The sequence below is a fragment of the Delphinus delphis genome, chromosome 3, assembly GCF_949987515.2.
Source record: "Delphinus delphis chromosome 3, mDelDel1.2, whole genome shotgun sequence".
NCBI classification, from domain to species: domain Eukaryota; kingdom Metazoa; phylum Chordata; class Mammalia; order Artiodactyla; family Delphinidae; genus Delphinus; species Delphinus delphis.
This window is the reverse complement of record NC_082685.1, coordinates 67179392-67193820: the sequence shown is the minus strand read 5'-3', so window position 1 is coordinate 67193820 and position 14429 is coordinate 67179392. Positions and strand designations below refer to the sequence as shown.

The 14429-nt window shown below is 35.9% G+C and overlaps 1 protein-coding gene across 1 annotated transcript in view; it reads right to left on the bottom strand.

Annotated features, from left to right (window-relative positions):
* The window catches only part of FBN2 (fibrillin 2), a 232723-nt gene that overhangs the window by 137251 nt on the left and 81043 nt on the right, over positions 1–14429 (bottom strand). The window contains exon 7 of the mRNA XM_060006959.1: positions 14246–14371. Coding sequence (XP_059862942.1) covers positions 14246–14371 — 126 coding nt within the window. The remainder of the gene's footprint in view (positions 1–14245; positions 14372–14429) is intronic.

Here is a 14429-nt window from a genome sequence, read left to right as displayed (position 1 = left end):
ACTGTAAGTCATGAAGTTGAAATGTTTTCAAATAAACTGAGAAAATATGTGGTAATGAGTATTTGAAACCATAAGGGTGCAAGCAGAAAGTAACTTTTTATTTCTCCCACTGCCATTTTGCACATTTTCTTTTGACCAGTTCTTTCTTGACCCTAGGAAATTTCAGGCAGCTCCCTTAGGTTTTCCTACCCTTTTTAGATGAACAAAATGTCTGCTCAAATGCAACAAACCACATAGTTCTAATTTCTCATCCAGTTAAAGCTTTTCCTCCTTCCCAGTTTGAGCCTGCAGAAGCTTAGAAGCCTTCAGCAGTGGAGATGTGGTTGTCTTTTTTCCTTCTATTTTCCTATTCCTCCCTCCCAAGACAGCAGCTATTATGAGTTCTTTCAATGCTGTAGTGGGGAGGAGAGAGGACAGGTACTGGTAACAAAGATTTTACTTGGTTGGTGGAGATGTTATCTCACAGATTTTTCCTTTTCAGTCTCCTTTGCTGGTTCTTTCTCATCTCCTGGACCTCTAAGTGTTGAAATGTTCTAGGGCTCAGCCCTTGGATTCTTCTCTATCAAAATGCTCCCTTTATGATCTATCTATTCTCGTGGCTTTAAACATCAGCTACAAGCTGAAGACTTCCAAATTTATATTGTGAGCCTCGACCTTGCTCTGGACCTTAACCCATATATGCAACTACAAATGGCTACCTGAATGTCTAATAGGTGTCTCAAATTAACCATCTAAAGCTGAGGTCATGGTATCTACCCCCCCACCCAACTATGTACCCCCCACAGATGTTCTCCGTCTCAGTTAATGGGAACTGTGTGACCTCCCTTCGGAAAACCTTGGAACTACTCAATTCTTTTGTTTCCCCAGCTCACAAGGGACCCTCAACAAATTCTGTTGGTTCAACCTTCAAAATACATGAAATTCAACCATTTCTTATCACGTTTACCAATAAACTCCTGGTCTAAGCTATCATCAAAACTCACACTACTGCAATAGCTTTTTAATTGCTCTCCCTGCATCCACATGTTCCCTTATCATCTTTTCAACCACCCAGCAGCCAGAGCAAATCTTTTTAAATGGAGGTCAGAATATTTCACTCCTCTGCTCAGAACTCTCCATTGACTCTCATTTTGAGAACTCAAATTAAAGTCCAAAGTACTTACCTGGGCCTGCAAAGCCCCACAAAATCTGGCACCAGACTGCATCTCTAAACCTGTCACTTCCTAGTCACGGTCCTCCTTACCCCTGTGCTCCAGTCACACTGGCCTCTTTAACATTCTCTCCATCCCTCAGGCATGCCCCTGCTTCAGAGCCACTGCACTTGCTGGTCCCTGTCAGGCATCCACCTCCCCTCACAGCCATGGTTTTCCCCTCACCTCCTTCACACCCTCATTCTCACCCAGCTTTGATTTTCTGATGGCTTTTTCACATCTGACAGACATGGTGTAGATTTTTACTTGTTTACTGTTTGTCCCTTGTTTTTACAATGTAACCTGCATGAGAGAAAGGATTTTTATCCGCTTGTTCACTACTCTTTCCCCAGGGTCTAGTAGTGTGCTAGGAACTCAATAAATATTTTTCTGAATGAATGATTCTGGCATCAGTGCCCTCTGGGCATGGTGGCTACAAAGCCTAATACTTTTACTGATATTTTGGGAAACCTCAATGCTGAGGTCTCTCACTTCTCACCGCTGAGCCCAGGGATACCTCCTCTATCTGACCACTTGTAAGTCTCTCAACAGCCCCAGTTTTCTGACAGTTTATCCCCAGGCTAGGATCACCCACCCTACAGGAATCCATGTGGCAAGAGCTCTTTTCAAGAACACCCAACCCATCTCCTTTCTGTGGGGTCCTCACTTGGGAGGTGGGAAACTCATGTATCTTTTGCCTTTCAAACTCTGGAAATGCAGAGCAGAGAGTCTTCAGATCTGGGTTGGGCTCCACTTCTTTTGTTCCCCCTCCTACACTCTAGTTCATGGGCAACACTTTCCAAAAAAGATCCTCACTACCCTTCAACTTCTTTAAGGATTCTCTCTTTTTACACAGCCCAGAGGTGAGGGATGAACCAATGAAGGCAGAACAATCTTCCCCTTTCTTTTCTCCCTCATCTCACTCCATTGTTCACAAGTTATGCAAATGATAAAGACAGTAGTTACATAAAATATAACAATATTCCTAAAAGAAAAACACAATCAAATTTTAATTAAGTGTTTAAAGAGGAGCATGTCCTAGAATATATTTTACCATGAGATCCACATACTTTCTTGATTCTAGATAGAAATATTAATACTCGATTAACTAGTCACTACAAATAGAGTGTCCACACTAGTACACAGGATTTATATAAAATGCAACATCACACTTTTTGGAAAAAGAAACATCAACATGAACAATCTTCTATCTTGAAGCTATAGGGAATATTTTTAATGTAAAATCAAGTTTCAAACAAATGTCAGAATGCTATACTTCCTGTTTTTGTTAGTTAACTATAAAAAATATCATATGGTAAATTAAGGGAAAAATATTCCATGTGGTAGGAAAAGTTATGATAATCTAATTGGTGATTAGCTGTATTCTATGAGTTTGTTATGAAGAATTAATTTTCTAAGCCAACAACTAAACATTCACAATATGGATTTACTAAAGTATTAGATGAGAAATTTTTAGCAAACTTCAAATGTTCTCTATTACAAAATATCTTCAATGGCTTCCAATCTGTTGTGCTTAGAACCCAGCAAAACAAGAAAGGAACTTTTGATAGTTTTTCCCAACATTACTGAAAGCATTTTTTTATATGCCTTCATGTTAAAACAGAACCTATTTATGTATAAGCATATAGCAGTAGTTTTAGAAAAAGTTTGCTCATATTTTTGTTTGAAAATTTTTATTTTAAAAATAAAATACTAACTGCAGTAGCATACACATCCCTTCTTTTTGAGTGCTGCATTGATTCATAGACCACATACAGGTAGATGCTTAAGAGTAGAATGAACTGGAATGATGTTAATGATGTCAACAGAAATTTTCTTGTAATTTCAGGAATGACCAGGTTTCTAATTACAGTCTAGGTGACAGCAGAGAAGAATAGAAAAAGAGCAATACTATAAGAAAGGATGGGAAGAAGAGGAGACAACAATTGGAGATAAGAAAGATAGACCTAGAAAGAAAGATAACAGAGCTAAATTTTTTATGATCTTATTAGCAGCCCATTCCTTTCCTTTTGGAACTCTCTGGCAAACATAATGGTGACCCTGAGTTTCAGTTTGGAGAACACATTTTCAGAAGTAAAAAAGCTTTGTGATAATAATAACAATAACTATAATGATGATAATAATAAATCTTACAATGTCATTTCTAAAATTCTAGTCATTAAAAATCACATCTCCATACCAACTGCTATATCCTTGAATCACTTATATTACTTTTCACTTAATATATTTCTGTATGCATACTCATTTAAAAAATTTAAATAAGAGGATTTTTAGGGCACTGAAAATAGTCTTTATGATACTGTAATGATGGATACATGTCAGTTTTCATTTGTCCAAATCCAATGTGCAATACCAAGAGTGAACCCTAAGGTAAACTACAGGCTTTCGGTGGTTATGATGCATCCATATACGTTCATCAATGTAACAGAGGTACCACTCTGGTGGGGGATGTTGATAACGGGGAAGGCTCTCCAGTGTTGAGTCAAGGACTATAGGAGAAATCTCTATACTTTCTTCTCAATTTTGCTATGAGCCTAAAACTGCTCTAAAAAATAAAGTCTCTACAAAAAATTTTAATTTGAACTTTGTTATAATGAATAATACTTTCAGCAATAGCATTCATAAACACATAGTTTTGATGTATTAGTTATGTTTTTTTCCTTAAGACATTTTAATGGATTATAACTATTAAAATAAAATTTGTTTGTCCATGACCCACCTAAAATCACCTAACCAGTCACTAAGAAAATAGCTATAAAATTAGGTAAAGGGAAGACAATTTGAAATAGGGCAAGAATAGTGATAACCATGATAATCAAGAACAGGGGTTGGCAAACTGCAGCCTATTGCCTGTCTTTGTAATGAAGAGTTTTATTAAAACACAGCCACACTCATTCATTTATGTATTTAATGTCTATGGCTGCTTTTGCATTAGGGTGGTAGAGTTGCATATCAGCAATAAAAGGTGACTTCCATCTCCAAAAATATTTATTATCTGGCCCTTTACAGAAAAAGTTTGTCGACCCGTGATCTAGAAGGACTCTGCACTCAAGAGTGCCTTGAGTTTGCTTTAATTTAAAGAAATGAAACTGGAAATCATAAGCATTTGGGGGAGGTTTATGAGACAATGAAAGTTCCTGAGGTCATTTGGGAAACCACTCTCAAAAAGAAGGCCCACTCCCTGTAACAGAAGATTGGAAAACGAAGTTCAACACAAAGTTTTAAGTTAAACTGAAATGTTAAAGGATGTATCACTTTTATTATCTTCTCTTTTCATTTTTTATTAACTAGCAAATAGTACTGATTTTGCTGGATAAGAAAGTCCTCACCATAATCCCTAATACATATAAGAACAAAATGAAAAGCTGTTTACTTCTATGTGACATGAACTCTTATATGATATTCTATCACAAATTAGAGAAGGGAAATTTTGATTTATAGTCACATACTCCTGGTAGCATTTCCAAGAATTTGGAAGTTGAAACCTAAAGCTGAAAAATATGTTTATGCTTCAGATCAGCATCAGCTACAGCTAGTTAAATCAAGCCGTACTAAATTTAGTATGATGGTGTACAGCTCTTAGTAAACATTGCCCAAATTGTCTTCTGCCAATCACCAGAATTCAGCCACGCTAGACTGTACAAACCCGCAACTTTGCCCTGCATTTGTCCTATGTGCACTGCTGCTGGACTGAGACAAAAATATACTCAGACAGCTTTCATAGTTAAACTGAAAAAGACATGTTAACATGTGAAATATGAAACCACCGTCCATCAGGAAAACCAAAGCTTACACAGAAAACACAGTAACTCATATAATATCCATATGATGACACTGAAAGAAACTTGCACATACTATAACTAAATTTATTCATTTGTTTATTTTAAATTCTGTGTCCTTGAAATAAGAGCTGCTTAAAATAGTTGTCTTCTGGAAGTAAGTAAAACAACAGGTACTTGGAGAAACAATTTACTTGACCTTTTGACCAATACAGCAGGAGACTATAGTTAAAATTTTCAAAATCATTTATATTATCCTTAATTAATTGCACTTAAATCTAGCAAAGGCAGAGTATAGATGAGAAACACTTTACACTGAAATATGAAAGGATTATATTTAATAAAAAGAGAGATTCCTAATTTGGGACTATGAAAGAAACACAGCTTAAGCATTATCACAGCTTTGTTTATTTATATCTTGACTAAAATGGAAGCTCTAAAATTAATTAGCAGCTCCTAAAAATTTTCACCAGTCCTTCATACATTTTTCCATGCCTAGGTGGTGAATGTAGTATACACAAGGTCAGTAACTGACAACACTTGTAAAAAATGCAGTCATGGATCAAGGTATTATATTTCAAATTTTGTTACATTTTTACCTGACTACACAAGACATTTCTTTAGAGTAGACTAATTTCCTTCAGGCACTGAGCCATGGTAATTTGTGAGATAGCCTTTCTCTCTCTCTCTCTCTCTCTTTCAGTAGAAGCTAAATTTACATATCGAGAATATTGTAAAACCAGCATTTTATTTTGTTTATTTTGGCCTGCATTATTGCCTTTACATTTCTACTATAAAACAGCAATGACTTAGTAAAATGAATAAATGAGGGAGCATATTTGAGTTTATATCTTTTTTTTTCTAATGTCAAAGTTCAAAATGTTCACCTGATCCTTTCATTCCAGGGTAGAATAGATTTTTCTATCACTAACACACACCTACTTTTGCAACTCTGAGAACGGTTTTTTGCAGGCTCTCAATTTTTCCAGTGATCTTCAGCAGAAAGTGAACTGCAAGAATCATGTAAATTACTTTACCATGCTTTTTTTCATATTTATTTAAAAAGGGATTTAAATACATAATGGCACTGGGGAAACACTGGTTCCACCATTTGGGAAAATTTCCCTGAATCCACTAAAATACAATTTCCTGACCATTGTGTTATGCTAAATAAATAAAAGTCCCCTGGGCCTCAAATATCCATTTCTGTAATTTGGGTGAAACTGGGGCTAGAGGAGTAAAAACAGGGTGAGACGTCAGGAATTAATGGATAATCTTAAATCCCCAGTTCCATGTTCCTTCATCATGATGATGGGTTTGAGTCCATTTCATTGTTTGTTAATACTTTGGTCAGAGTAGGCAAATATATGCTCCAGTAGGTCAATTTTGTTTTGTTTTGTTTAAGATTAAAAGAGTTTATTTATAGGAAACTGTACTACAAGTAATAACTGAAATGTTATATTAGAACTCTTTTACAATTATTTTTTTAAGATCTCAAATCACATGGTTTATTGAATCTTTTATAATTAAATTGTCTATGCTATATATCCCTGCCATCTTTAACAAAGACCTAAAAAAGGCCAAATGCTTTCTTTATCTTATATAATACTCATAAAAACCTTATATAGAAAAGACCATTATTATCTCTACTGTAAAGATAAAGGCATTAATTTGCTTGAGATCACACAGTCCCCACATGCTGCTGAAGCACAGACCCTGACATTTGGGCCCCAAATCTTGTACTATTTGCTCCTATGCTCTCCTCTCTCTCCACATTTATTTCCTGAATTGTACTTGAAACTTAAATTGTCATTTCTCTCTACAATTTTCCTCTTGTTCTTGGAATGAAAACTTTAAAAAATAAATTTCTTGTAAAAGAAAGTTAAATTGTAAAGCAATTATACTCCAATAAAGATTTTTAAAAAATCACATTTAAAAAAAAGTTAAAATGTGACCTGAATATTTCTAATTTTTTTTCTAATTGATTCAAAACCTAGATCACAAGCTAAAGAATATCTTTTTGTTAAATAATTTTCTTTTGGAATATGTATTTTTCACAGACTTCATGTCTGTAATGATGATGCTACCCATAATGCCGTAAATAAAGAACTCTTTCTCCTTCAGGCTTTCGTGGAAAACTATGTGTGCAACTTTCCATGAAAACCATTTCATTTAGGTTTAAATTAAGGGAGAGATGTCACTTCAGTAACTCAGTATGAAATATTGCTGTGAGTTGCCTAAGATTGCCAAAGTAGTGCCCAAGTTACTTAATGCATGCATTTTAATAGCAGAAGTCATTTGTGAGAAGAAGCTGAAAGAGTTTAGACTGGCAACTTCTGATAAATACCCTAGAAAGTGATATGTGCTGATTTTGCCTCAAATGTCAGCCCCAGGCTGCTGTTTGGCTGCTCCTCTGGACTTCCTATCATTCTTGCCTGCTGGCCTCACTTTCTTGGATGTGACATTTCCATTCATGAGACACATGGGGGGCTTCTAAAGTCAAAATTGAAAACCCCACTGCTAACCTGGCCCATATGCCCTTCCCAAATGGTTATGAAAGCATAAATGCTTCAGATTTCCATTTTAGATTTTAACTCTTAATATATATGCAAAAAATTTCTAAGCCACTCAAGGCTCTGCCTCCCAAGATAAATGCATCATGAAAAGCAGATTCCTTAGTGCAAAGAACTTTTACTATCAATTCATTTGATTACAAGTCACTGTCTACCTTCTATGGGGGGGCGGGGAGAAAGAGAGAGTGAGAAATGAAAACACAGGGAACTTGCTGGATGTCATTTTTGCTTAGCACACACAGGAAGCAATGGCAAGTTGAGCCAGGCTTTGATTCTCAGAGCTAGTAATTCCATTTAAATAAAGTTTCCATTATTGTCCCTGTGTTATAAAATTAATAACTTTGTTTCCAGGGGAGAGGGTATGGGGAACTGGGAAGAAGGAGGCTGGGGACTAAGATCAGGTTAACTTAGGAAAATGAGCTTTAGCAATCTTTGCCAGTGTGCTGGACTTGCCCAGAATTTAATCCTGTTCTCAAGGAGGCGTTTGGGCTATTATAGGCTCCATCCCTTCTATTAATATACCTCAAAAATGAGACTGAATATTGAAGGCTGTTGCCAGGAAAATGCTATGCTTCAGATGAGGTGATGCTTCAAAAGCCAAGATACAGAAACAACCCAAGTGTCCATCAACATACGATGGATAAAGAAGATATAATGGAATATTACTCAGCCATAAAAAATGAAAATTTACCATTCACAACAACATGGATGGAACTAGAGAGAATTATGCTTTCTGAAATTAGTCAGAGAAAGACAAATATTGTATGTTATCACTTATATGTGGAATCTAAAAAATAAAACAAATGAATGTATGTGCAAAACAGAAGCAGACTCACAGATATAGAAAACAAACCAGTGAATATCAGTGGAGAGAGGGAAGGTGGGAGGGGCAAGATAGGTGTATGGTACACAAACTACTATGTATAAAATGGATAAGCAACAAGGATATATTGTAGAGCACAGGGAAATATAGCCATTATTTTGCAATAACTTTAAGTGGAGTATAACCTATAAAAATATTGAATCACTATGCTGTATACCTGAAACTAATTTAATATTCTAAGTGAAGTATATACCTCAATTAAAAAAAAAAGAGTAGGTCATGCTTAATGCTTTGGGAAAATATAAATAAATTGTAACATGTGCAAAACAAAAACTAACAAGATATGGAAATGTTTGCAGTATCTTTGCTTCTCCTGTATGATTTCTTAATCTGTATCATGAGCTCAAAGCCTCGAGGAAAAGACCTAAGGAGTAATTTAGAAGATGGGAGTCTAGCCCTGTGAGCCAGAGTGGGCTCACTGATCGCTCAGCAGATGCTTCTCTGAAAGGCAGCACACAGGCCTGGGATGAGGGGGGAGGCACCCTAACTGCAGAGTGTCAGGCTCTTTGTTCCCCAATCAGGCATCAAACAACAGTAGGTGGAAACAAGGCTCAGCATGCTAAGCCTTGTGACCTAAGCTGCCTACACAGACATCAATCCTAGTGGAAATGTGAATGAGTCACCCTTTGGGAAATGAAGGGATCAAAAAGAGAGGTAGATATCCCTCCGGAAAATCAGCGTATGTGTGTCTGCAAGTATACTGACCACTATTCACAACAGGAAGAACCAGAAAACGATGCCCATCAGTGAGAAAGTGGATAAACACACTAAGATAAAGCCACATAATGGAATATTATATCCTATTCTAAAGAATGAACTAGAACAACATGCAACTATATAGATGAACCATTTCATTATAATAAAAGCTCCACACAGATCAAAATTTTTTTGTAAAATTTTAAAAACTGAAATAATAATTAACAATAATAAGTGAAATATCTATAGGTGTAATACAACCATCTAAAAAAAGCCAGAAAAATGTAGAATCCAGATACAAAGTGTGGTTGAGGGAGCACCATGATCAATACGGGTTATTATCCTGGCCCTGGCTTTTATTTTTGGTAGTTTCATGGGTACTTATTACATTATTTAAAGCAACTTAAAAAAGCAGGCTATGACACCCAAACATTGAGAGGACCCTTGGACACAGGGTCTGAAATGACACTGACACCTGGAGGTGGCATCATGGTCCCACATTAGTATGAGGATACAGAAGAGCCAGGCAATGAATGAAGCTCTGGACCAGGTTCAGGTCACAGTGGGTCCACTGGGTGCACGGACCCAGCCAGTATTCACTTCCCAAGACCTCAAATGTCTAATTAGTCGGAACACACCTATTAGTTGGCACAACTGGCACAGACAGCACTTGGCCTGTAGGGCAAGAGCTATTATAGTGAGGAAGGCCAAGTGGAAGCCTCTGAAATTGCTCCACACTTTTAGATAGGGAATCAAAGAAAAAAAGAAAGCAGGGTTTGTGTGGAATAATAATGAGATTATGCCATGAAACAAATACGGTGATGAATAAAATTCTGTGCAACTGAGAGAGAGAGGGAGCATAGATATGTAGGTAGATGTGTGTATATGTGTGTGTAGAGAGAAAAGAAATCCTGAAATAGACAAATGCAATCACCATAAAGTAGAGCTAGATTGACCTGTTTCCTACTTTAAAAGTCCTAACCTACCTATTTGCAAAGGAGCAGCCTGTGTTTTGACTCCTGCATCAGCTGTGATTTCACTGGGCCATGAAGCTCATTTGCAGTTGATGACCAGGATTTTTGCAGCTTTTTGTTTAAAGATGATTTAAGAACATGTTTCTTCACAATACAACTACTACATACACCCTTTAAAATAATACTTATATTTTTGCCAAAAGCAAATTATAATCAGCTTCATTGTATTAACACCCTGACCTCTTCCTCTTTTACTATTAATTTCTCTAGACCTCTGCTATTGACTCCCTTCTGTGAATAAAGACAGAATTAGTTCGGTTCCAATTTTCCCTACTGTTGTTCTCCTTCCCCTGCAATTTCAATTCTAAAGTCATAAAGAATGGATTATTTTAGCACAGTAGTACATAATAAACTTTCATTTTAATAAATAGAAAATATAGCAAAATCTCCACAGCCAGTACAAGGATCACCGAAATGGGTCTAACTCTGACCCTGCTGGATTGCAGGGCATGACCACAGAATTCAATGAGCAAACAGGTACCCCTGTTGCTTCTGCTGTCTCCATGAGTTTCCCCCTGTAAATACAGTCCATGAGTTGGAGTGTGTGCTGCCCGGTCACCCACCTTTGCTTGCTCAACAGAGCTTGCTGAGAGTGAAAGCTCTGGAATGAATCTAGCAGGTTGGACCCCTGGCTCCATGGTTTCCTAGCCATTAAACCTTGCAAAAGTCACTCAGACTCTCTGTGCCTCAGTCTCTTCTTCTGTAAAGTGGGTTAATAATAGTAACCAACCTCACAGCACTGTATTATGATTTAATAAGAAAACCCATGTAAAGTGGTTTAAGTATAGTCGAGAATAAATTAAGTGCTCCATAAATATTAGCTTTTATTAATATGTTATTTTGGCACAAATTACCTGCAGGCAGACTCAGACAAAAAATTACTAATAATGCACAATAAAAAGTGTTGTGATAGAGGAATACCTTATTTGTTATGAGAGCAGAAAGTAGATTTGAGTTTAACAGCGTGGGCTTTCTTATTTACGGGAGAGGGGATTTATGTTTTAAGTACAGTGTTGCAAATTTCTTAAGAAGATTTAAAAGCTAGTTCTGTGTTTTTTAAATTAATGACCTAAAACGTTTTCCAATGTTTACAGTCCCCTTACTTGAATCTCAATCTTTAATATGTAGTTTTCTTTGGGAGAAATAGTCAATGAATTTATTTATTATTTATTTTGAAGTTAATACACTTTTGGTAATATGAGTAAAAGTAAGTACCTTTCAGTTTAGCACAGACGTTTATTTTCCACGGTTTATCAGAGTTGGAACAGCAGCTAACGATACTGTGCCAACAACTTTCATGAGTTTCATGAGCATAAATAAATACATTTGTTGTCACAAATCCCAAACAACTAAATACTGTGGTAACGGAGCAAAGCTGAAGACCCTTCAGAATAAATTGCAAACAACTATTTGACATGTAAAGGGCCACGGAAGGGAATCTTTCCAATACAGTGATGCTATTTTCCTGCCTTCCATTTAAGCCATGAAAGAATAACTAGCTCAAGGAATGTCAAAGAAGGTATAGTCTGGGAGGAGGGATCATGTAAGGACATCTGGTACCTACTTGTGCTTTATCCAAGTGGACTGAAATTCAAAATAACATATTTTATTATAAAAAAGAAAAATGTGGACAGTCTTCTGATACACCATTTCACATTATATTGATATGTTCTGCTTTTCTTCTTCATTTAAATTAAACAGACATTTAGATGAATGAATCTTTGAAAAGCAAAAATAACTGAAACAACTTTCTTTCTGGATGTGAATAAATAGTTTATTCCACCAAAGAATAATTTTGCCCACTGTATGACAGAATTAGGAAAAGGTTTTGTAGGCAATCTGGCCCAGGAGAAATAAGATATGACTTTTGTAGACATGAGAGGTATTATTGAATCTGGGATACTAACTTAGTGATGGGGGAAAATAACTGATTCTTTTACAAACAAACAGAGAGGGAGAAACATATATTCCTTTCTGCTTTGGACTCAGATTAACTGCTCGGACAGTAGCCTATAACTGAACATGAGAAAAAAGAATCCACCCGACTAATGATGTGAAACAAAACAGGCCTCAATGATAGATACAGAGTCACAGGTTTCAAACATTAAATTAGGAGATGAATGCTCCTTCACCATTTTTTTTTCATTTTAGTATAAACTATATATGTTCAAACTTCCAGTAGAACAAGCCTTTTAGGATAAGATTTTAGTTAAGAAGATATCCCAATGAACAAGCAGAAGATAGTTCTTCCTCTTAAATAGAGAGTGAAGGTCCCTGACCTCAAAAGCATTTCCTGCAGGTGACCAAAGAGGGACAATGACACAAAAATCTAAAAATGCTAAACTGCACTTAAGGTTCATGCTCTTGGTTTTTGAATTGCAACCAAAGTAAAATAAGATTATTAAGAAAGTGAAAAAAAAGTCAGATGAAGGAAAAATTCCCATCATGAAGATCACTGGCCTCTTTCCAAAAACAATGTCAACTCTGGCCCCATATTTTCTTTTCTTTTGGATATTCAACCCAAGTAAAAGAACTTAACTTATTATCTAGCCTGTTCCCAATGAATCAATATAGCTTACGATATATCAGGAACTGTTCCAGGCTCTTTGATATAACATGAACCAAGACAGAGTTTTTGTCCTCAACGATCTTACTCAAGTGTTGAAGTGAGATGGTCAATAAACAAATACACATACAAAAAAATCAATAACACAATTTTTCAAAGTTATTAACGTGACTTTGCAGTTCCTTGTTAATGCTACCACCACTCCCCTAATGACATATTCAAAGCTCTAGTTACCTTTCTTATTTCTGAACAGATCTAGTAACTTACAGACTGAAAAAGATTTCTTTGGAGAATTTCATTGCCATATGAACAGAAATATAAAATGTGCTATAATAGAAATAGGGAGGGCATCACTTGAAACTAAATCTTTTAGTACTTCTATATTTCACATTCATTGTAATCCACATAAAAAATTAAAATCTTACCTTTGACAGTTGGTCAAAAGTAATTCCTATTATCGTATTTTTATTTAGAACAAAGAGTAGCTTTAAACTTATGGCAACACTTTTGCATTGATACTACATAAACTATATGTAAACTGACTATAATTCAAAACCTGTAACTGAGTGTAGCAACAGTTTATAGTCTTTCCAGATATATTATGCCACCAATTACACTAAATAATTTTATGTAAGGAAACACCACTTGATCTTTTACATAAAGAGACACTATAACCCAAAGAAAATTCATAATACTCACTTTTAAGACCTATTCAAATAAATATGACTTAGACACAAAGTAAAGGCTTCATAAAATCCTTAGCTTTCAAATTCTAATCACCACTTCTTCCAATCATACTATTCCCCACCAATCCCAAACATTAAATCACATAATTTTTTCTCGGCTTTGGTTAAATGGATTTGGCTGCCTGGGCAGGAAATAAGGAAAGAGACGACTGGATTCAGGGCTCCAGGTGGCGCCTACATTACATCAATAGCCCCCTTTCCTAAAGAACATAGACAAGTGCGAATAGAGTGGCACTGACTTTCGCCAAACTGTGTCTTGGTTCTATATGTTGTTTTTATGAAACGTGCTGTAGAAAAGGCTCATTCCATTTCAACTAAGAAGTAATACATTGTTGGATGATTAATGGAAATGTCACAACCACTCTCATCAATCGGCGGCTGTGCCTTCTCACGTATAATCAAACACTCTCCTTGTTCCTAGGAACTAGTCTGTACCCAATTTTAATGTTTGATATAATTTCATAAGTGAAATAGAAAACTATTTCATTAAGGAAAAAATATAAATGGCTGGATTACTCTGACTCTTACTAAAACAAACTGAGATAACAAATGTAAAATGATCATTGGCTCTTTTTCCAAATCAACCCCATTAATTACACAAACTAATACAAAACTACTCTAAGGTTATTCCTTCACTTTCATATTAAAATAAATAATTACAATTGTGATTAAATCCTCCAAAACTCAAAATGAAGTCATGTTTTTCTTGGATTCAGAGTCAACAATTAGACATGTCCCTCAAAATAGAGACCCTTACCTTCACATTTCTGAGTAGTTTCACTCTGCTTGTGACCAGCAGGACATTTGCATTCAAAAGAGCCCACTGTATTGATGCAGTTTCCTCCCTGGCATATCCCAGGAATAGCCTGGCATTCGTCAACGTCTGTAAGAAGAAAGTATTTTCAATATAGATATCATTGATTTTCACAATATCTATGTCT